This window comes from Crotalus tigris, unplaced genomic scaffold (assembly GCF_016545835.1).
Source record: "Crotalus tigris isolate CLP2741 ecotype Arizona unplaced genomic scaffold, ASM1654583v1 scf7180000018525.42219311030:4301911, whole genome shotgun sequence".
Taxonomy (NCBI): domain Eukaryota; kingdom Metazoa; phylum Chordata; class Lepidosauria; order Squamata; family Viperidae; genus Crotalus; species Crotalus tigris.
Genome location: NW_024097057.1, coordinates 3,908,879 through 3,933,425, shown reverse-complemented (window position 1 = coordinate 3,933,425; position 24,547 = coordinate 3,908,879). Strand labels below are relative to the sequence as shown.

Genomic DNA, 24,547 nt, shown 5'->3' with positions numbered 1-24,547 from the left:
TATTTTCCTTAGTATCACATAGCCTTCTGCTCAGAAACACTCTCCAACTTGGTGTTGATTTTCAGGTATGCGCATAAGGGAGAAAAACACGATCCGATGATTGATAAAAAGCCACTACCTGGCCTTTGTTCATATTAGTTTGTTTTTAAATATTTTCTTTTCTACCTGTTCTGTTCTTTCATTTTCTTCCTGTCAGCACCCTGGACAGCAGCATATCTCTCGGGTCTTCCTCCCTTCCCTCTCTCAGCAGAATAAGAATCAAAATTAAAACTCTTTAGAGTCCCCCCCCCTTTCTTTCTTTGAAAAAATAAAACCTGTTGTTCATCAGGATACCTGGTCAGATATAACCAATGAGAAAGGATAAGAGTTCTGGATAAATTCTGGAGTTACCTGGGCTAAGACCATCCCGCTGAATGGAGAGGCTTAAATCCAACTATGGATTAATAGATAAGGGATCTCTGTTGCATCAAAGGAAGACATGTGAGCAATCAAGAATATTGTTAGATCCTTTGGGTTTAAGAAAGGACCTTGTTGGTGTGGTGGCTACGAACAAAATACAGTACACCGAAGAGGATTATTTTAGCCAGGGAATTACTCACCGTTGTTTCATCTTCATGGAGTACCTGGTCATACCCACTCAGTGCAACACAGAAAATGATTGCCGTGACATCCTCAAAACAGTGGATCCACTTCTTACGCTCCGATCTCTGACCACCAACATCAAACAGTCTTAAGGAGAAACAAAGAAAAATCTTCATTACTTTTTCCTAGCACATAAGAGTCACCCTTGTCCTCTGAGTGACAGGTCAAGAGCAGCGCTCTCAAGAAGAGGCAGGAAGGAGAAAGATACGGATAAGACATGGATCAAAATGAAGGTTCACAGAATTAATATGCTTACTCCATATACATCATTTTGCCTTCGGCTATTCTTGCCTTTTTCCTCCAGTTGGTTTTATTGGAATTTCTTTACTTCGATTATTATATTGGGAGCCGTTGGGAGCTTAACGGGCAGCTCACAAGCCTGGTAAATTATTGTTGTGTTGTCAGATTAAACATGGAAAAGCCATTTTTGGAGACCAAATCAAAGACTTCGGGATTTTATTTGGATTTCAAGTTGTCATCTTTAGTTTAGGTCAAAAACATTTTAAGGCTAACTCCGTAAGCTATGGACAACTTCATTTCTTAGGAAACGTTTCATAAAACCCATAGGAAATAATTTTCCAAACTAGAAGAGGATTCCAAAGCTTTTTGCAAGGTGGTGGAAGGCAGAGAGACTCAGGATAGTTCTTTCATGCGTCATCTCACCTGAAATGGAGGTTTTTGAATGTGAAATGGGTTTCTACAATGCCGGTTGTTTTGACCCTGGTTCTCAGGATATCTTGCTCTGTGGGCTGATAATCCGGAGCTCCAATTCGATCTAAGCAGTCTAGATAGCTATAAAACAAAAAGGAGAAGGGAAGGGATCAGGATAAAAACATGGCTTCTATCTCTAGCAATGCTGAAAGAAGACAGAACGAAATGAATAAATACCAAAACCAAGCGATTTATGACAAATTATTATTTATGTTTTATATCTTACGAGCTTTTCCTTTGTAGTCTTTCTTAAACTGAAAACCTTATGATTTTAAGATTTCTTTTTTTGGTAAGATTAAAGATGGTTTTATTAAAAATAAAGATATTAAATTATTTTTTTTTTAAAAAAATGTTGCTTCAGCTATGGAAGAATTTCTTGAAATGCCCAAGGAAGAATATTATTCTCCTCCATGGATAAAAGGAAGTGATTTCTTCTTTTTCTTTTCAGGTCTCTTCACAAAACCCTTCTAGGAGGTTTTTAGAACAATCCGATAATCTTTATTCATTCTTTTCCAAAATAAGATGGAAACTCTCTTACGTTATGGCTCTGGACTGAATTTTTGAATGTAACCAGCTTGCAATAGGAGCTTGTCTTTTTATTGCTAATCTGTAAAATGCTATATTGCATATTCCTAATATCTCAAACACACAAGAAATGTGCAAAGTAAAATAAATGCCTGGAAGTTCTTTGAAGTGTTTCATTAGCCGGAACCATAACATTACATTTGCATCCAAGTCAACACAACGGCTATCACATTTCCTCCCCTTGCTCTCTGTTTACTTCATCTCTATTTTACATTTTATAATTCACCACAAACCCATAATTTAGTGACTGAACTGACCCACTTCTGATCTTTTCAATTACTGCATTATATTTGGACACAATATATTATTTTATTATACATCATGTTAACTGCCTCCAGTGGCTGAGTTGAGTACTGCAGGGTGAATCGTAAAATAAGGCAAGATCTTTCATTACCTAGTGCCTGATGATGTTACTTAGTTGGGTAGTGAAATGTCCGCAAAAAAACTACCAAGCTCAGAGAGCACCAAGGAGTTCATAGTCCTCCTCTCCGCAAACCCAACTCCCTTCTGGTACTGATGATGTTACCTAGCTGGGTCATGAAACATATGCAAGAAAACCCTACAATCTTCCTCCTCCTCCTCCTCTCTGCAAACACCACTTCTTTCTAGCACTGATGATGTTACCTAGTTGGGTAGTGAAACATCTGCAAGAAAACAACCAAGCTCAGAGAGCACCAAGCACCCCACAGTTCAACCCTGAGCTAGATATGTTTTCTTCTATAAGGCAAAACAATCAAAATAAACTTGCCAGATCTGAAATTTGTTCTGTTCTTTCTTTAAACTGGAACAAAAAGACTATGTTTGAAAAGTTAAATATCACAGTCACAAAATAATAATAATAATAATAATAAGAACAACAACAACAACAATAATTCTAACTGTTTACTGATTTCCAACAGTAGCAGTAGGAGAAGTAGAGCTTCAGGTTGTTGAGCTAGGTCAAACATATCCTAAAAATTGAGTTCTGGGCAAACTCTCCATCATTCCAAACAAATGAATCAAAACTCAAACTAAATCTCCGGACCTGCCTGATTGGCAATTGTGATCCATTGAATCAGAGAGCTGATGAAGCCAAGAGCTTTTAAAAGCTTCATCAACCAATTCCCCAACTAGCGTGCATCCATTGCTGCAGAATGCACCCCCCCCCTTGCTGGCTGAGGGGTTCTGGGAGTTGAAGTCCACACTTTTTAAAGTGGGCCAGGTTGGGAACCCCTGCTCTAGGATCCCCATCCTTTCTTCCATGATTTGACAACTCTTGGCAAGTGCTAGGAACTTTTGTAAAATGTGGTGATCCAAATACATTTCTGAGACCAGTGACCTGTTCTGAATGGAGGAGGACCTTACTGCTAGGTCAAGGGGTCTACAAGACACCCACAGCTCCGAGAAATGCTGATTGAGCCAGAGGGTTATCAGCATTTTAATTATTGCCTTTTAAAAAGATAGATCTTATTTTAAGAACAAGCCAAACAGCAATGTATAAATACTTCTACTAAGTAAAAAAATAAAATAAAATTGGAACATGCCCAGATTTCAGCAGAACAAGTTTCCTCTTTGATCATGTCCATCATGGTCCATCCTTTCTTCCTTTTTCTCTTTACTCGCTGTTGCTTTCTCCCACAATTTCATGCTGCTTATTATGTTTAAAGCATTTCTTTCTCTTTCCCCCTTTCCTTCTTTTTTTTCTTCTCTCCTTGCCTTTTCTTCTTGCAATTTCCCTCTTCCATTGCTGGGAAGAGAAAGCACCCCTGGCAACCATCTACCTAAAAATGAAGGTTTTCCCCCCTCTTTCTCTTACAGAAGACTTGTGCTCATTAGCAGCTTTCTGCAGAAGAAAAGATCTGAATGGGTTTCCCCTGCTAGAGAGGGGGGGGGGGGAAACCAGCCAGATAACTCCATTGGTTTATTCCAGCTTTCTAAAAGGAAAAAAGAGGACATGGTATTTTTGCAAGGCTGGACCTGCTTAGGCTTCTCTAAAGGCTGGAAGTAACAAGAATAAGAGGTCTTTGAAGGTATCTGGATCTACATAAAGATGAGGGGTTTTTAAAGCCCAAAGTTGGCAAGCGTTGGAGAGGGGAGGACCATCCCTTGTCAAGCTGCAAGTTGAGAGAAGCTGCGTTGTGCTACTTAGAGAGGGCTTTAAAGCATTTTGAAGCAGTATATAAGTCAAATTGTATTGCTATTGCCCATCCATCCATCTATCCATGATGCACAGTGATTAGAATGCAGTATTGCAGGCTGTCTCTGCTCACTGCCAGGAGTTCAATCCTGACTAGCTCAATTCTGGGAGTTGAGACTTCCACAATTCATAAAAGGGCCAACTTTGAAGACCCCTGCTTTAAGGCTTTATTAAGAAGGAAGGGGGAAGTGAAGAGATGAGAGGGGGATGCGGTCTGGGGGGAAATGGGTGAGCAATGTCAGAATTTGTGTGTTGTATTTTAACTTCTTATGTATCTGAATTTTTTTTCTTATGATTGTAATGAAAATAAAATAATAAAAATTGGAAAAAAAGGCTTTATTAATTGCTGTTTTTTTTTCTTTTTCGTTATTTCTGCATCAATATCATGAGATCCCTGGCAGAAACACAGCCCAGATCTCCTGCAGATCTTATCCCAATGTGGTATGTGAGCTATCGGTGGTAGATCGGCAAACGTGCAGTCATTACAATCACACAGTGATATAGTAATAGCCACTATTATTGATTTTTCCCTCCCCCCCTCAGCGGTATACCCTGCTTTATTGCACTCGTTCTGCTTCTTTTTACTCAGGTGCAATTTAGCCCCAAAAGAACATTGAATAGCAGAGTGCTGTGTAGAGGTTTATTTCACAAATTACCCATAATAATAAAATGCCTGGCCTCCTTGAACCCACTTTGCTGGAGAAAAATGGAATGGCTGTCTGGAGAATGGAGAGAATTTTGAAATATTTCAAAATTAAAAGCTTAATCACAGAAGGGTCAAAGTATCGTACTTTCCGGCGTATAAGACAACTTTTGAAAGCGTTGAAATCTGCGCCAAAGTCGGGGGTCATCTTATACGCCGAGTCATCTTATATACCGGAAATAACGGTAGTTTCCGGCGTATAAGATGACTTTCTAGGCATGTGACTCAGCGCCGAAGTCGGGGGTCGTCTTATACGCCGGGTCGCCTTATACGCTGGAAAATACAGTATCTATCTATCTATCTATCTATCTATCTATCTATCTATCTATCTATCTATCTATCTATCTATCTATCTATATCCATCTATATCTACCCATCCCTTATCTCTCTATCCATCATCTACCTGTCTGTCGGGAAGGATGGAAGGCTGAGTCAACCTTGAGCAGTCAGGATTGAACTGCTGGAAGTCGGCAGAATTAGCCTGCAATACTGCATTCTAACCACTGCACCATCATGGCTCCTTCCTTCCTTCCTTCCTTCCTTCCTTCCTTCCTTCCTTCCTTCCTTCCTTCCTTCCTTCCTTCTCAAATCACAATCAGACTCTCCCTAGTTTCTTAACCTGTCAAGGTGAGGGGGAAAGAGATGCATTTTCAAATGTGCAAGATCTTTTTACTGGAGGACTTTTCAAAGTTGTCAACTTTAAGACTTGTGGACTTCAACTCCCAGAATTCCCCAGCCACCCATGGCTGGCTGGAGAATTCTGGGAGTTGAAGTCCACAAGTCTTAAAGTTGACAAGTTCAGAGACCTCTGTTTTAATGTATCTTCACAGTAGTGGTAAGGCTATTGTTCCTGGTTGGTGCTTTTTGCGGAAACAATCTCAAAAGGCTGAGCAAAACTCACTATTGAGCAGAGTCATTAAGCTGATATTCTCGGGACCGGTTGAAACACTCCTGGAGGCCAGAATCGGACCAGAGCCGTATCATTGCCGAAAGCAGCTCAGGAGAGAATGGCTCCGTGTCTTCCATCCGACTCACGACATCACAGACCATCTTGGCATCAGCCTAGGAAGAAAAAAAGCAGACGTTGGGACAAACGCGGAAATGGAGGGAGGGAGGCATCCCCCAAACCTTCCGACTTGTCTGCAGAACGTCATTGAAATGGACTTTGCTTTGGGAAGGGATTTCACCAACTTTGGTCATCTCCAGCCACTGGCCTTTCTCCCTGATAGACCGAAGACCATCAGTTCCTACTAGCTACTTCATCCATCCAAATCTTTGTGGTATTTTATCAAACTGCCAAGATATTAGATAAAACAGAAGAAGAAGGAAGGAGGAAGGAGGAAGAAGGAGGAGGAGGAGGAAGAAAAGAAAAGGAGGAGGAGGAGGAGAAGGAGGAGGAGGAGGAGGAGGAGAAGAAGAAGAAGATGATGAAGAAGAAGAGTTATTAGGAAGTGACTCCCAGTTTTCTTTTACTGCAGTTATAACCATAAATACAAATCTATGAATTGTGATCAAAACCATATACACCATAACTTCATTTTTTTCCTGTTCCTTACAAAAAAGTCAGTCAGGGCTTTCCAATGATCATTGAACTTCAGAAGTACTGAAGTTGCAAGAAATAAATATAAAGTCATTGTGTTTTACCTTTATGAGAACCAACCAAGCCCATTTCCACATTTTAAACTTCCATTCTGGAGAGCCATTTAAAATATCAAAATAATTATAACCAGCAAATGGCAGCATAAAAAATATACTAAAAATATTTACTTTTCAAGAAATGTTCCATGCGCACATCTGATTGCTAACTGCAGTCTTGTCCACCTCCTCTTTTCTCTCTTTCTCTCTCTCTCTTCCTTTCCTCATGGTATCACTTCCCTCTTTTTGGCAAGGCGTGTCTCTCTATCGTTCTGCTAAGAAAGCTCTTTTCTAGAATGCGTTTGTTCATTTTCTTGGAATAAGAGAAACACACCAGGAGTGTGGGACCTTGGAGGTCATCTAGCCCAACTCCTCCCACCCAAGCAGGAGAGCCTACACCATTTCTGACAGAGGGCAGTGTTGAAAGCCTCCAGTGATGAAGCTCCCACAACATCTGAAGGCAACTTCCGTTCCATCCATCAATTGTTCTCGCTGTCAGAAAAATTCTCCTTATTTCCAGGTTGAATCTCTCCTCGATCCGTTTCCATCCGTTATTCCTTGTCTGGCCCTCAGGTGCTTTGGAAAATAGGTGGACCCCCTCCTCTCTGTCACAGCCCCTCAAATACTGGAGCCCTGCTATCATGTCTCCCCCTGCTCCTTCTCTTCACTACAAGAACTTCATGTTTGAAGGCCCTCCACTTTTCAGAAAGAAAGATGAATAGCCTGCCATAATAAAAGGAACTTCACATTCCACTCAAAGGGCACCGAGCCTGGTTCTTCATTATATACATTTGTTCGTTGAGTTAATAAGCAATTAACAGCCCAAGCAAAGATGTTCTCCCTTTCTACTGGTCACTCCGGGATGTCTCTCAAACTGTGAGTGACCTTAACAGCCTTTCTTCCCCTCTCACTGAGCCCAGCAGGTGAGATTTCGAAATATGGCCTGGCTGGATGTTTCTTCTTTTCACTTTTCCCTCCAGCATCCTTGGAGGGGGGGTGGAGGGGGGGGTTGTCTCCTCCCAAGCCTGCCCAGGTGGTGGTTGAATTCAAATCTCCTACCATGCTTTGCCATCTGTATAAAAGTGCACCATTAAATAAAACAAAACAGTGGGAAGGGGGGAGGGAGAGAGGAAGAGTATTTTAGCAGCTCCACTCTCTCTGGGGTTTACTTTAATGAACACCGAATTGGTATTTTAGAGTTAAACGTAGAGAAGGTGACCCCTGAGGCAAGGCTGGAACACAAAGTTTGCTGAATAGCCTGGTTGTGATCCAATCTTTCCTCCCTGATTTACTTTCTTCCTTCCTTCCTTCCTTCCTTCCTTCCTTCCTTCCTTCCTTCCTTCCTTCCTTCCTTCCTTCCTTCCTTCCTTCCTTTCTTTCTTTCTTTCTTTCTTTCGCCTCTTTTTCTCATTTTCCTGTCTTTGCAGATGCTGCCACTGCATAATCCACTCTGATTGATAGGTCCACCACACAGGATCTTTAGTGCACTGATTTATTTCTAGCAAAATTGCGAACTCCGTGGAAGGAACATGAGCAACGGAGTCTCCAGAGGCAGGGTAAGGAAGAAATGTATGTCCTTTGCCCCGGAAAGCTGCTTTATTTTCCTCTGTCTTTGGTTTTTTGTTTTTGTTTTTTGGAGACAAGGGATTTGTCAAGTCACTGCATTTCCGAAATGAGGAATTCTGCATGTTGCACACAGTAATGAAGCATTCATTTGTGGAGGCCTGTAGATCTATATCTATGCATAGGATGCATAGATTTGCTCCATTTCAGTGTGCTGAAGCAGCAAAGCACCCTGATTTGATTTGGCCAGCTGCCTCGCTTCAAAAAAAAAAAAAAACAATAACAATTTAATTTCAATCAGAATAGAGCTGGAAGGGACCTTGGAGGTCTTCTAGTCCAACCCCCTGCTCAAGCAGGAGACCCTGTACCATTTCAGACAAGTGATTGTCCAGTTTCTTCTTAAAAACCTCCAGTGATGGAGCACCCACAACTTCTGAAGGCAAAGCTGTTCCACTAGTTAATTGTTCTCACTGTCAGGAGATTTCTCCTTAGTTCCAGGTTGTTTCTCTCCTTGATTTGTTTCCATTCATTGTTTCTTATCCTGTCCCCTGGTGCTCTGGAAAATAAGTTGGCCCCCTCTTCTTTGGGGCAGCCCCTCAAATACTGGAATACCGCTATCATGTCTCCCCTAGTCTTTCTTTTCTCTAGACTAACCAGACCCAGTTCCGTTCTTCATATGTTTTTGTCTTCAGGCCCTTAATCATCTTAGTTGCTTTCCTTTGCAATTTTTCCAAAGTCTAAACATCTTTTTTGTAATGTGGTGATCAAAACAGGATGCAGTATTCCAGGCGTTGTCTTAATAAGGGTTTATAAAGAGGTACTAACCACAATAACAACAACAAAACTCAGGGTTTTTGCTCATTTGCCTTCATACGCCAAAATTCTTTCTGATCTCTGGATTAAAGTAGCAGGTCGCAAAAGGGGATCACATGATCCCGGAACGCTGCGACTGTCATAAATGTGAATCAGTTGCTAAATGTCTGAATTTTGATCACATGACCGTGGAGATAAGTCAAGGACCAACTGTATCTTTATTTGATGAGTTTCTTTGGAGAGAAGCACGTGCTGAAGATGACAGCTCATCTCCTTCCCTGGGGCAGCCCATGCAGCCTACAGACCACGTCCAGGGCCCCACTGCACACTGACAAATCCCCTACCTTAATTGCAGAGTGGAAACGCGTCTCCACCTTCTGACATCAGCCTCTAAACGGGCAACTAATTATTAGTTGCAGCACTGCGCAGCTCACCAGCCTTTCCCTCACCCTGCCTAAGCTGTATTTAACCACAGATGTGTGGCTGGCTAGCTGTATTTGAAGACAGCGTAGACACGCCACTGATGTCTTTCCTCAAATTTGCATTTTCTTGGACTCTTTTATTCTAGTCAACAGCAAAAAGGAGCTTTTCCCAAAAACAATTGGACTTTTCAAGGAACAAAACCAAGAAAGTCCAGTTGCCTTTTGGAAAAGCATCTTTGGGACAACCATGACCTGGATGATGGGGGACTCCACTCACATTCTAGCACCATTAGCCATGCTGGCTGGGCTCCTAGGAGCCAGTGTTCTTCTTCTTCTTCTTCTTCTTCTTCTTCTTCTTCTTCTTCTTCTTCTTCTTCTTCTTCTTCTTCTTCTTCTTCTTCTTCTTCTTCTTCTTCTTCTTCTTCTTCTTCTTCTTCTTCTTCTTCTTCTTCTTCTTCTTCTTCTTCTTCTTCTTCTTCTTCTTCTTCTTCTTCTTCTTTTCTTCTTCTTCTTCTTCTTCTTCTTCTTCTTCTTCTTCTTCTTCTTCTTCTTCTTCTTCTTCTTCTTCTTCTTCTTCTTCTTCTTCTTCTTCTTCTTCTTCTTCTTCTTCTTCTTCTTCTTCTTCTTCTTCTTCTCCTCCTCTTCCTCCTCCTCCTCCTCCTCCTCCTCCCCATTCTTACTCTTACTCTTACTCTTACTCTCACTCTCACTCTCACTCTCACTCTCACTCTCACTCTCACTCTCTCTTATTCCCATTCTTATTCCTCTGTATGGATCATGCTTTCTCCAGAATTTGCATTCTGTCTCCTCCGGGGACGTGCTCACTAAAAAACAAACATCCAGAACCTCCTCTGGTGAGACCTAAGATGCTCCTGGAATATCATCATTGTCCTGATCTCTCCTGGAGTGATGATAGCAACAGCCCAATGATTGCAACAGAGGTTTCGGTTGACTTGTCACAGCAAACCGCCTTCCCAGATCTGACGCACAGCAAGCCCAGTTAGTGGGTTCTTCATCTCTGCCCCTGCAGTGGAAGCTCTCAAGATGCCTTCAAGTAAGGTTTAAACCCCTGGTGATTGGACACCTGCGGCAATGATAGATGCTGCGTTATTGCTTCCAAAACTGGTTTTGACTTTTGAAGCCAGATTCCTTACTATTACCTCAATTTACGATCATAGTTGGACACGAATTTCCATTGCAAAGCCAAGCCATTGTTCTGTGAGTCTTGCCCAATTTTATGACTATTTTTGTCACAGTTGTTAAGTGAATCACTGCAGTTGTGAGGTGAAGCCTGCAGTCCTTAAGCAAACCCAGCTTCCCCCATTCGCTTTGTTTGTCGGAAGCTGGTTAGGAAGATTGCAAATGGCAATAATGCAAACCCCAGGATGCTGCAACCGTCATAAATCAAGGAGAGAAGCAACCTAGAACTAAGGAGAAACTTTCTGACAGTGAGAACAATTAATCAGTGGAACAACCTGCCTCCAGAAGCAGTAAATGCTCCAACACTGGAAGTTTTTAAGAAGAGACTGGACAGCCATTTGTCTGAAATGGTGTAGGGTTTCTTGCCTGAGCAGGGGGTTGGACTAGATGACCTCCAAGGTCCCTTCCAACTTTACTGTTATTATTATTATTATAAATATGTACACATTGCGAAGCACTTGATCTTTTATCACAACTGTGGGGATGCTGTGATGGTCGTAAGTGGGAAGATCTGCAGGGACCTATCCAGACCATCACCAGGAGTCAAGGCTGACTGAAAGACACACAAGGCTGACACTTGCACAACAAAGACTCAAACTGGGTAAGGCTGAGAATCACTTAACAGAAAGGTTCATTCTAACAGAATAACAGAGTAAAAGAAATGGAAGGGACCTTGGAGGTCATCTAGTGCAACCCCCTGCTCAGGCAGGAAACCCTATACAGTTTCAGAAAAAAGGGTTGTCCAGTCTCTTCTTGAAAACTTCCAGTGGTGGAGCATCCACAACTTCTGAAGGCAGGTTGCTCCACTGTTTGATTGTTCTAACTGTCAGGAAATTCCTCCTTAGTTCTAGGTTGCTTCTCTCCTTGCTTAGCTTTCATCCGTTGCTTCTTGTCCTGCCTTCAGGTGCTTTGGAGAATAGCTTGACTCCCTCTTCTTTGGGGCATCCCCCGAGATACTGGAAGGCTGCTATCCTGTCCCCCCCAATCCTTCTCTTCATTAAATTAGATATACCCAATTCCAGCAGCCTTTCCTTATATGCTTTGGCCTCCAGTCCCCTAATCATCTTTGTTGCTCTTCTCTGCACTCTTTCTAGAGTCTCAGCATCTTTTTTATATCGTGGCATCCAAAACTGGATTCTAGGCTCAGTGGGTTTTATTTTGATCCATTCATTTAGGCTCAGATCATTCAGGGAAATTAAGTAGCATAGCCAGTGAGAAGAAGGCCAGGAATAAGCAGGGGGGGGGCAGCAGGTCCTGAGAGCTGTCAAGTTAAACATTCCTCAACTGATCAAAATGTAGATTCATTTTGACATATCAACTTGAAATTGCTGGTCCAATTAATCTTTCAATTTCTTTTGCACACACAAACATGATAGGTCTATAATAATACCTTTCCTCCCCCAGCTCTTCGTTCATTAAGGCATTTTTCCTTTCCTTGGATAAAAGAAGGTGTAGCTTGGTATAACATCCACACAAGAAGCTTAACCATGTCAGGAAAAGCTGTCTTTCTACACCTTGGTTAAACTTGGATAGTATAAACCTTGGGTTGTTGGTTGAGTTACTTTAGTGGCTTAGTGTATTGCTTGAACTAAGCTCATTTCTTTAGTTGATGATTCAGGGTCTTGCGGGAATCCAGAAAATGTCCCATTCTCTTGAAGTATTAGTACCACTTTATAAAACCCTAGTGAGACCACACCTGGAATACTGCAACCAATTTTGGTCACCATACTACAAGAAAGATGTTAAGACTTTGGGAAAAGTTCAGAGAAGAGCAATTAAAACGATCCAAGGCCTGGAGACTAAAACATACGAAGAACGGCTGCAGGACTTGGGTTTGGCTAGTCTAAAGAAAAGAAGAAATGGGTGACATGATAGCAGTATTCCAGTATTTGAGGGGCTGACACAAAGAAGAGGGGATCAAAGCACCAGAGAGCAAGACAAGAAACAATGGTTCTAGCTGACGTGTTGAGTACTAAACAAATGACGAGTATCGGGACAAAATTTTCACACCAAAATGCATCTAGTACCAAATTCAACGAGTTTTGAAGAAGTCGAGTACCGTGATATGACTGTACAGAAAGCAGAGGTGGCCAAGACATGTTTGGGTCCACTATTGCATGATCCTAAAGAGCAGTCCTTTCCTCCATTCTGCTTAAATAGAATGGCCTCCAACTTCTTCTTTTTGAAAAAAATCTCCCTGGTAATCCCAATTTCCTGGAAGATATTTTGCCAGTGATACACCACAAAGGGAAAGGTAGGGAAGAACATCTGGATGAAAGAACCTAGCACTAGAGAAGTGCAGACTCAGTTCCTCTCCGGTGGCCACCTTCTCCAGCAGCGACCAGAGTTCTGGATCTTTGTCTGAATAATAAAAATAGCATCGTTTCCCCCTCCCCATCCATGCTGAGTGGTCCTTGGCCTCCAAACATCTAAAGGGCTTTGTTGCCAAGGCAACCGCTTGTCTCCTAGCTGCAAAAAAGGCCACCAGATGAAAGCAGCCTATAGAAAATGAACGAAAGGACAAGGAACCGACAACAATGACAGGAAAAAAAAATCTACCAAGCAATGGGAGAGAGGGAGGGAAGCAATTTCTTGTGCAAGAATAAACTGAAAAAATAAGACAAATTAGCTGATGAGATCCAGAACGAGGACTTATTCTATTCTATTCTATTCTATTCTATTCTATTCATTTTTCTCAGCACCGTTGTACCTTTGAACGGTCACTAAATGAACGGTTGTAAGTTGAGGACTTCCTGTAATTGGTTTCAGCTCAGCCTTGCCAGAGAGAAGCCTGCTTTTGTTAGTAACCTGGGGTCAATGTTACTGATTCTTTGATTTCCCACCTGCTGGCTGTGTGATGCCAGGGATCACCAAGCTTTGCTTTCTCCTCGGCTTCCATTAGGCGCCAAGGGCTGGGTGCCCTCCTCCTTTTTTGCTCCAAGGCCACTCGGCAAGGCCAGGCAGGGGCATCCCTGGGTTCCTGCCAGCTCCCACTTGTCTCCACTCATCACTTTCAGACGGGAAGTGTTTGCCCTGCCAAGGACCTGCCATGTTGCCTGCCAGAGGGAAGCGGAGCCGTTGGGATGAATGAAAGGGGAAAGAAAAGCAGAAGTGCCAACTGGATTTCCAGCTGAAAGGGGAGAAAGGGCTGCTCTCCCTCACCCTGGATTTGGTCCTTTGGGACAGGCAGAGAGGCTGGCAGGATGCCCAGTGGCTTTTGTCGTTCCCGGTTTCTTAGAGCTTCACTCAGGGCATGGCGATAAAAGCTCTTCGTAAAAAAAATGCAAACATGGAGAGATGATCCTAGCAGAGTAGATTCAAGGAGGAGGCCTGGATAGACCCGCGTCTTTTATTACAGAGCATCTTCTTGCAATGGGGGAGGTTTTCTACAGAAGAATAGGAATCTGGTCAGAATTATCTTTAGGCACTCCATGGGGACTTTTTCTCTCATTTTTATGGAGTGCCCGCTCCTCAGTTAGCTACTGCAATCTGTTCCAACAACCTGGACACTAAGTGAACATGTGAGAGAGAGGGAGAGGGAGGGAGAGAGAGAGAGAGAGAGAGAGAGAGAGAGAGAGAGAGAGAGAGAGAGAGAGAGAGAGAGAGAGAGAGATAAGAAAAGAAGGAGGAGGAAGAGAAGGGAGGGAGGGAAGGAAGGAAGGAAGGAAGGAAGGAAGAGAGAGAGAGAAAGAAAGGAGGAGAGAGGGAGGGAGGGAAGGAAGGAAGGAAGGAAAGAAGGAGAGAAGGAGAGAAGAAGGGACGGAGACCTGAAGATCACTGGTTGCTGCTGTCTCATTCAGATAAAGTCCTCTATACAGTATCCTATACCTCGAAGGCTTTTTGCTGTCAGGCACATAAAATGAGTTGTAAACACTACATGATTTTTTTCTTCTTTTTAAAATTACTATTGTATTTGAGGGGTCCCCAGTGCTCTCTGAGCTTGGCTGTTTTCTTGCAGACGTTTCATTACCCAAAATAGCTAACATTATCCTTGCACTGATAATGTTACCTAGTTGGGCAACGAAATGTCTGCAAGGAAACCACCAAGCTCAGAGAACACCCGAGACCCCTCATTTCAACCCTGAGTTGCAAATAATCTCCTTTATCAGTACTGTTGTATTTGTAAACAGTTGCTAAACAAGGAGTGGTTGTAATTTTTTTTTGTCTGTTCCTCAGGTTTGGAAGTTGAGAGAACTGACATAAGATTTTGGTAACAGTCTTGCTTGATTTTTGAGTACATGCAACCTTGTGGGTTTCTGCCCTCACATCCCTGAGAGGCCTACAAGCCTAGAGCGCAGAGCAGATGTGTCTTGCGCACGAAACAACTGCATATTATTTTTGTGGTGGTGCAGGAAAACCAAAGCAATTAGAGGAGAAAGGTCCCTCCGTGGTTGTTAGCGATTCACAGGACAGTTCAGAAGACAATCTGAATTCCAGGTGCAGGTTTTAAAAATAACATTATAGGTGTTTAAACTGCATCTTTCACATGAGAGAGGGAAGGGAATGGTGTAAAAACGTAAGCGGGGTACTCTGGAGCTGTCTTTATTTCCAAGAATGCTTCTGGGTCTCACCCAGCTCGTAGAAAATAAACACATGAGGTGGATTGTCTGTTTTTTTTTTCCTTTAGAAATGTGTCTGCATGTACAGGAATGCAAGAAAGTAGAAATAGAACAGAAATAGAGCAGAAATTAATTCAAAATGTATCCAGTAAAGGAGTTTCTTGATTTTTCTGGGAGTTGAAGTCCACAGGTCTTAAAGCTGTCAAGGTTGGACTGGCCAAGGTTGAGATTTTTAAGAAGAGATTGGATAGCCGTTTCTCTGGAATGGTATTAAGCAGTGGGTTAGACTAGAAGACCTCCAAGGTCCCTTCTAACTCTATTATATTTACGTTTTTTTGCAGATTTTTTCCAAAGTACTGGGGACGGTTATTTCTGCCTGCCCTACCATCAACCTGGACATTTATTTGTATTGCTCTCTCGTTACGATGAAGATTTCCGCCCTGATGTACCATACAAATTTAATCATGATTGGCATGTTTTTGTTCTACACAATATAAATATATATTTTTTTCATCTGTGAGGGATCCATTAACAGAGATGAATCCTTAAATCATTCAGAAGGTAATTACTTGGAGTGTTCACAGCAAGAAAAGGTGGAGGAGCAGAAGACACACACACACACACACACACACACACACACACACACGACAAGACATCCAGTTTGCGTCTCCTGGATTACATCACTCAAGAATTTGGGAGGAGAAGAGTAGTGAAACTCGGGTGGGCTGTGAAGTCCATAGGCCTGGTGCTGGGGATCCACCAGGGATGATTAGAGCCTCTCACGGCTTCAGCAAATTGAACTGAGAATTGATTTGATCTGTTAAATTCATTTGGATGATTTGGACCAGTCTGGAATGTTTCCTTGTAAATAGACCAAATTGGTCCAAATTAAATTGAGTATAGTTTGTACGTTCAGGCCAACTCTATTTGGTTGGCTGAATCAAAATAGCTTGACTCCCTTTTCTTTGTGGCAGCCCCTGAGATATTGGAACAACTGCTATCATGTCCCTCCTCGTCCTTCTCTTCATCTATCTATCTATCTATCTATCTATCTATCTATCTATCTATCTATCTATCTATCTATCTATCATAGTTGCCAAGTGCCCAAATTCTGATCATGTAACTATGGGGATGCTGCCGTGTGAGAGCCGCTGTAATTTTGAAATGGTTGTAAGTCAATGACTATCTGTATGTGTTCAAAAGTCTACCTTTTTCTTCTGGACTTCTTGAGTTTACGCAAAGTTTGGAAATAAATCCCGTTAGTTCCTCAGCTACCCATAAGAGCTACCTGGAATCAGGTGATAACATTTTTGGACTCTTTGGGTGCATGGCAACCAGCTCATCTTTATGGCCATTTGCATGTCACGTGATCATGTGTTTTCTCGCTGAATAGAGGAATTCAAAAGAAAAGTTTGGGGTGTGTTTGTGTGTGTGTGTGTGTGCATGCGCACATAGCCCGTTATCCTCTGTTTTGTGCTCCTTTTGCCTATTAGGAAGGTTGGGATCAAATTTGTGTTCTCATTTTGTAGAAGATCCGTTTAAATAGCATTCAAACACTGACAGATATCATTTCAAGTGCTATTTGTCTGGATTTGCCAGCTTTTCTGCAAAACTCACTACAGTAAATAAATAACAGGGAACAAATGGATAAAAAAAATTAGAAAGCGCTCAGGCTTTGCCTTCAAAATGACTCCTTGCTCTTTTCTAAAGATGGATCTCTTTAAACACCCAAGTGGGCATTTAATGTTTGACTTGCCGTGGGTGACATATAATCAATGTGTCTGTTGGTGAAATAGTTTTTTTGTAACTTCCCACTTCTCGGGAAATAAGGAAAGGGTGGAAGACACAGTGAAAGTGGAAAAAATGGGGATGAGTCACAAATAGATGAATGCACCATCTTATTGGCACTGACTTGGGGGAGGGGAGTTGAAACTGGGCATTTCTATATTTTAAAAAAATATATTTTCTTTTTGACAAAAACATAAAAATTAACACAAATTAATAAAAAGCAAAAGAAGGAAGGAAGGAAGGAAGGAAGGAAGGAAGGAAGGAAGGAAGGAAGGAAGGAAGGATAAAACTGCAGAAGGACTGAAAATGTATATAAAAAAAGGTCTTCCAATTTCTCCGGCTACAAATATAACTACCTTAACTCTTAATTCATGATTGCAAAGAAAGACCTCACTTTTTTCTTTTATCTGTTTTTTTTCTAATTAAAACCACAGGTCATGAGTGTATTGTTCTTTGTTTCTTGCAAAATGTTTATAAAGACTTTCCAGTAAACCATTGACATAGATATTGTTTGTTCTCTAATCAAAGAGGTTAATTTAGCATCCCTCCAAGTTCCAACATCTTCTCCAGCCATTTCTCCATTATGGATGGTGTTGAACCTTTCCAATTTTCACCATAGGAGTGGCAACAAGGATTGGGCACATCTGCAGAGAAATCGTTTGCTTTCTTGGATACTTTTGTGAAAAGCTCATCTGGATCTAGTCATCTTCAGTTAAATGTCTGCAAAATTCTTGCCAATGACCATTGGCAACATGAATTTTATATGGATCCTGGAAATGGCTTACTTGACACGACAGGCTATTAATGCTGCCCTTAGTGACTTGGTATGCCAGCAACGAGTAGTAACAATAGTTTTCCACAAGGGAGCACTGTGGCCTTAGCAAGTCACTGGTGACAAGTACCACCCAACTTGTGATTCCTGCAAAATACAAACATATCCATATCTCACAAGCTCATATCTCCCAAACTCACAAGCTTAGATCAACTAGGTTGTGGAATGCATTCTTGAAAATCCAAGCTAATTCTCATATTGCTTTGAAGTAAGTGGCAATTTTCTTTGACCAAGGTTGAAAGGTAGCCCCCAGCAGCCTTCAGAAGACCCAAGAAAGTCCTGGCTTATGGCTATGACAACATGACACCCTATCAACACCTGTTAAAGAATGCTGTCCATGGTCCTGTTGGATGTAACTGTGTTTACATTCTGTTAGCTGTAATAGCCTTCTGTGATTTAAGACAGCTATGCAGGTAGTCCTCAACTTACGACCGCAATAGAGCCCCAAAATTTCTGTTGCCAAATGAGACAGATGTTAAGTGAATTTTGCCCCATTTTATGGACTTTCTCACCACAGTTGTCAAGTGAATCGCTGCAGCTGTTAAGATCGTAAAACAGTTGTTAAGTGTTTTGGCTCCCCATTAACGTTGGCTTGTCAGAAGAGTCGTAAAAGGAGATGACCTGATTCTGGGATAATGCAACTGCCATAAGTATGAGTTAGATGCCAATTTTGTTCACATGACCCTGGGTCATGCAATGGTCATAAAAACAGACATAAGTCACTTTTCAGGGCTGTTGTAACTTTGAATGACTACTAAATGAACTGTTGTACATTGAGGACTACCTGTATTGGCCTTCCAGTAACGAATAATTTGGAATTCCTGCACCAAGCTGGACTAAGGCAACTGATTGCCCGAACGGCTGTTCTGTTGCACTCCGGGATCTCATAAGCACTGCCCTGAATTACACGACGGAAAAGAGGCAGGATATCAAATATTCATGATCTGCGCTGCACAGAAATGTCATCTAGCTTTGGAGTTTCTCTCCTGACACCTGAAATCTATTCTTGGCTCCACTTCCTAGTAATTAGAGCTTGGCTTTATGGGGCACATAGAAAACTGCCTGGGCATGTTCTTTGGACTCAGAGGCCACCTGTCATGGCCCCACCGGATCCCGGTTCAGAGGAGGAGTTGTTGAAACCAGGATGGTCCAAGAGGGATGGCACATCTCCCCTGGAATGGTTGGGGAGGCCAGGGGCCATGGACGATGCTATCCTGGGTCCCTCCGGCATGGGGGGAGATGCCTGTCCTCACAGACATAGGAATAGTTGTCTTTGTCAGTAACAATTGTTTGCTTTGACATGCATTCCCCCAGCCTTGGGGAAAACTCAGCCTTGACTTGTGTTTCTGCCTGTGAGTGACTGCCTTCAGGTGAGCTTGGAGGTGGAGACTTACTGGCTGTGGTAGGGCCAGTTGTGGAATTTAACTAAACAATGAAGGACCTGGGTCACAACACCATCATCCTACCCTATCTCTTGGGCAACCTGGTTGCACAACTGTTGGGCAACCTTGAGGGTTGAACATGTGGACTGCAAGGGACCATGGACCCTTTTCTTATTGGTTCCCTTTAGGAGAGATAACGAATCGTGTTGCAGCATTAGTAGAAACTGTGAGTTACAGCCCCACAGGGAGTGAACAGGATGGAGCTGGAGAAACCGAGCTGGCTGCAGAAAGCACCCAAATGTTTGGTCCAGGCAGAACATCTAATCCCTGTGGAGCAGATGCAATTGGCTGTGGCTTTACTGAGTTGTCTGTGTATGTTTTTTTTAAAAAATGCCAACTCTTGAGAGGATTTTAATGCTTTAGATTAAGAAAAGAAAAAGTATTCCACTGGGCAGGAGTTGCTGAAGCTGCAAGAATTCAGCAATCCTTGTGGGAAGGATGACGCGCTCAGGAACTAACATGGGTCTGCTGGCCAATCCATCTGCATGTTTACAGCTTAATGGCTGAGCCACAAGGTTAAATGTAGATGTATTCCAAGATACGGCAAAAAGGGAAAAAGTGGGAGATAGAAATCAGAGAGCAATCCACTGTGGACTGAATGATTTTGCCCAAAGATTCCCAGGCAATGTGGGTTCAGCAGTTCAATCCTGACCGGCTCAAGGTTGACTCAGCCTTCCATCCTTCTGAGGTCAGTAAAATTAGGACTCAGGTTGTTGGGAGCAATAGCTGACTCTGTAAACCACTTAGAGAGGGCTGTAAAACAGTGTGAAGCGGTATATAAGTCTAAGTGCTACTGCTCTTGTCCTTCCTTCCTTCCTTCCTTCCTTCCTTCCTTCCTTCCTTCCTTCCTTCCTTCCTTCCTTCCTTCCTTCCTTCCTTCCTTCCTTCCTTCCTTCCTTCCTGTTCTTTTTAGGGTATGGGTTTTCTTTTGCAAAAAACAAAAACAAAAAAAAAACCCCTACCCTTGATAAAATTGAATTTGTGGACCTTCTCTATGGAAAGTCTGTGCTTGCTAGATTTTGATAATAATAGAACCACCTGTAATTAATAAATTGAGGATATAGATCTCCACGCTAGTTTAAGTAACGCGTCACATCCCAATCTTTACCATTTGCTTCCAAAAGGGTTCACTCCTGTTCCCTATTTGTCATCTATTCCGATTTTGAAATTTTGCAAGGTCTTTATTTTAGTTAACTTGGATACTTTGCTCACAGCAGTCCTTGGACATTTTAAGAGTACTCCTACGCGCCTTTGGTTATGTCCATGTGGTGATCACTCAATAGAAAGTCTAAGCCTTATCCTTAGATATACTGTTGCTTTTCTTTGGTATTTAATAAAACAACCACCTTGCTTAGTAACAGAAATTTAGGTCCCAATTATTGGCGTAAGTCAAGGACTACCAGTAATAGATTCACGCGTTCAGCTCTACAATTCCTAGAATTAAAAAAAAGGCCAAGAGCTTTCATAGAACAGAATTTCTGGAAAGATGGAAGCTGCCAGTTAAAACCTGCCAAACTGGTCTCAGAAATCCATTCAAGGATGCTTATGGGACAATAAGAGTTGGAGTTGCGCACAAATTGGGATGACTCAACGGAATGAGTGAGTCAGCAGCCATTTTAAAAGTCCGGCCCATGCAGAGAGAAAGTAGTGCTATTCTTTTAAGAGCCATTTTAAAAAGGTTCACTGCAGGCCAACGGTGGTCGCCTGGAAAGCAGAATGACATTGCAGTGGGCCCAAGCAACCCAACCCAAAGGGAAGCAGGACACGCATAATGAATGACGAACAAACCTATCTGGTAAATCTCTTGCAGATTCCTTTTAACAGGAAGTAGCATGGAATGTTTGAAACAAATTACTACAAATTAAAACGTGATCAGCAAGAGATCCATTTCTCCAGATGACCTGATGGGTCTCGTCTGAGGGAGTAACTCTTCTCTTGTCCTCTGCAAATTTTCTTTGGGTTCATTTTGGTCTCTAAGACTAAAGGAACTTCTTGAAAACTTCTCAAGAATCGTAGCACATTAACAATGCTCTCTGGCATCTAAATAAAAAGCCTTTTTTTTATCAATCGTAAAGAGGCTGAATTCACTTAAAACATCCTGGCTAGTGAATAAACCTATTTTATGCATTTGCATAATACCCTGGTTCTGGAAGGAACCAGGCTGGGCTAGGTGGGTGGGTGGGTAAACCCAAGAAAGTGAATGACAAAAAAGATAGAGTTGAAACTAACCCAGCTTAGCGGATTGTGGGAATGCAGTTACGTTTACTTGGCCTGTTAAGGGTCTTGTGTGAATATATGTGCAGTGAAGGTCAACAAAGATGATAAAGGGACTGGAGGCTAAATTGTATGCTGAATTGTTGGGGAAACTAGGTACTGTATGTCTAGCCTGTTGGGGAGAAGGACTAAGGGTGACAGTACTGTCTTCCAGTATTGAGGGATTGTCGCAGAGAAGAAGGGGTTGACTTATTCTCCAAAGCACCAGAGGACAGGACAAGAAGAAATGGGTAGAAGCTTGTTAGAGATTCAACTCAGAAGTAAGAAGAAATTTTCAGACAGTGAGAACAATTAATAGAATAGCTTGTCTCCTGGAGTTGTGGGTGCTCCATCATTGGAAGTTTTGAAAAATAGACTGGGCAACCATTTGACTGAGATGGTATAAGATCTCCTGTCTTGAGCAGGGGGTTGGACTAGAAGACCTCCAAGATCCCTTCCAGCCCTATGGTTCTATGTTCTATAGCTGGGGTGCTGGGGTGGAGGAGCTGCATCAAAATTGAAATAATTCAGTATTTTAATTCCACTCCCCTCTCCAAATAATCCTGCCACCCATATTTCCATTGAAGGCATTCCATTCCAGGTTGTTGGTGGAGAGCTCCTAAAGTTTCTTATCAGAGGAGGCCAATGGCTTGCTTTGTCAGTAATTCTGCAGTGTGCAGCATTTGGACAAAAGCCCAGAGATGTTTTCAATACTTTCAGAGCTCTGGAGAGTGGAAAAGAACTCCATCGAACGAGCATCCAATCACAGTTTGCAGGGAGAACATTGCCACGAGGTAACTTCGGGACCGCAAGATGTGATAATTGGAAGAGATCCAAAGCCATATTTCTCACTGACATAGGCATTCTCTAACTGATTGGCAGAGAAGGCCAGGCTGAATAATCTTCCAAGAAAAACACAGCCTCGTAGATAGTGAAGTGACACCTTCACTCCAAAGCAGATAAGCTGTTCCCGGGCCCATCTCTGCACATTTCAGCTTAGAATAGCACAATTGCCCAGCCTCAATTTCCACAATCTTGGAATCTCCAGAAGGCTTTGTTGGAGAACAGTTGCATCCAGCTGCTTTCCATGAAGACCTGAACATTGTGCTGGTCCAAAGGAGGGCTGAGAAGACCTCTGTAGACCCTCACATCCTGGGCAGAAACTGTCTCGTCTCCTCCCCTTAAGGTCCCTTCCAGCCTCATGATTGTATGTCTCTATATTCTAAAGTAGGTGCTTCTCCGTGGGCTCCTAGTGCAAGAAACCCTTTCGTGAAATTAATTAATCATTTTGGAGCCTGTCAGATCCTGTTTCTCTTGCTCTCTCTGTTTTTCTTTTAAATCAATTTTTGGCAGTTACTCTTATAAAGGGTTTAAAATTAGAAAGGGGAATATGGAACGTTTAGTTTTTCAAAGCAAAATTTAATTAGGAAGTAATACACACCTGTCTACCTGGAAACTAATTAAAAATAATTGAGTTGCAAAGATGTGCTTCACCACCATAGTCCTTTGATGAATAGTGTCTCCCTAAATTTACAAATGGAGCTTTCTTTCATGAAAGGGACACTTCCTATTCTGACCTGGAAGAGGTCCCTTCCGTGCTGTGTCCTTGGCGGCATCAACAGTGGGATAGTATCAAGATCACATAAGATAATAGTATCTCTTTATACTGCACTGGTGAGATCACAGTTGGAATACTGCATCCAACTTTGGTTGCCATGACACAAAAAAGATGCTGAGACCCTGAAAGTGTGCACAAAAGAGCAACAAAGATGATAAGGGGTCTAGAGACCAAATCATATGATGAACAGTTGAGTTAGTTCTAGGTTGTTTTTTTGATCAGATTTTTGTATTTGCGTTGAAAATTACTTAACTGTCCAACATCTACAGTTTCTTCAACCTGATGCTCTTTTGATGGCAGCTTCCCGATTTCCTGTCTGGTTGTTGTTGTTAGTTGTGAAGTCATGTCCGACCCATTGCGACCCCATGGACAACGTTCCTCCAGGCCTTCCTGTCCTCCACCATATTCTGGAGTCCATTGAAGCTCACGCCTCCTGCTTCAGTGACTCCATCCAGCCACCTCCTTCTCTGTCGTCCCCTTCTTCTCTTGCCCTCCATCTTTCCCAGCATTGGGCTCTTCTCCAGTGAGTCCTTCCTTCTCATTAGGTGACCAAAGGACTTGAGTTTCCACTTCAGGATCTGGCCTTCTAAGGAGCAGTCAGGGTTGATCTCCTCTGGGACTGACCTCTAGGGGACTCGCAGGAGTCTTCTCCAGCACTAGAGTTCAAAGGCCTCATATAACATGAGGAAGTTGCCTTTTACTGGCTGATTTTGCACAAAGACAGTTAAAGACCCAGCACATAGCCCACTATTTGGAATTCGTCACTTACAGTAGTGACCAAAGTTACAATGACTCCCGCCTCATGTGACTATGATTTATGATACTTTTGCCTAAAACCAGCATATAAGTGCTATTGCTGTTGCTATTCTCCTTTGCCCTTCCAATCACAGAATATCCAGTGCCAATTTTCCCTAAGGCTGCTTTAACCTCATGCTTCTCCATGACATGTCATGTGTGTGCAAGCCGACAGCAGAGATTCAGAGAGCATGAGTGAGCCACACTCATTATTTTTCTGAGGCTGATAAACCAATTCCCAGGGGACAGTCCACCTGTTCTGCCAGGAGCCATTCAAGCCTGCTGGATGAGAAACCCCGTGATTTATGAGCAGGTGCGAACCAAAGCTTTGGTAGGACCACAAAGCTCAAATCCCCCCCCCTCCCCGGAGATAGCAGGGAAGAATGGCTGTTTCTCAGCACAACGTTGCACGCCAAACTGCAGTGGAATAATAAAGAAACAGAGGATCGAGACGAGGATAATTGTTGGTGCTTCCAGGAATAAGTTCACAGCTAAACAGCCCCCATAATTAGCGAACACAGCTGAGGCATCTGAAGGGGATGGAACTGTGTCAGCAAATCAGCTAAGAATTGTACAGCACTTGTAGGCATCTACTTGGAAGTAAATCTCTTTCAGCCTGATAACAGAGAGGGTAGCATTTCTGTACAGCTACAGTTAATAAATCGGGTTTTTCTACCCAGATAAATATGCATTCCTCTTTAGGTGCAGGATTCAACGCTAGTTAATGCCAATGTTGATCCAATGCTAAACGGCCATCTTAGGAGTCTTCCCCTCCTTTTTTGATGTCTGTCATTATTTTATCATTTTGAT

General features: G+C 42.4%; 1 protein-coding gene across 3 annotated transcripts in view; it reads right to left on the bottom strand.

The window, feature by feature from the left end:
* Positions 1–24,547, bottom strand: part of GNAO1 (G protein subunit alpha o1) — a 100,653-nt gene that overhangs the window by 19,120 nt on the left and 56,986 nt on the right. For all 3 annotated transcript variants that reach the window (XR_005557939.1, XM_039353820.1, XM_039353819.1), the window contains exons 4-6: positions 5,719–5,879; positions 1,306–1,434; positions 600–729 (exon numbers count right to left, since the gene is read on the bottom strand). Coding sequence is in view for 2 of the 3 variants with exons in the window: in XM_039353820.1 (XP_039209754.1) it covers positions 600–729; positions 1,306–1,434; positions 5,719–5,879 (420 nt within the window). In the remaining variant the exon portion in view is untranslated. The remainder of the gene's footprint in view (positions 1–599; positions 730–1,305; positions 1,435–5,718; positions 5,880–24,547) is intronic.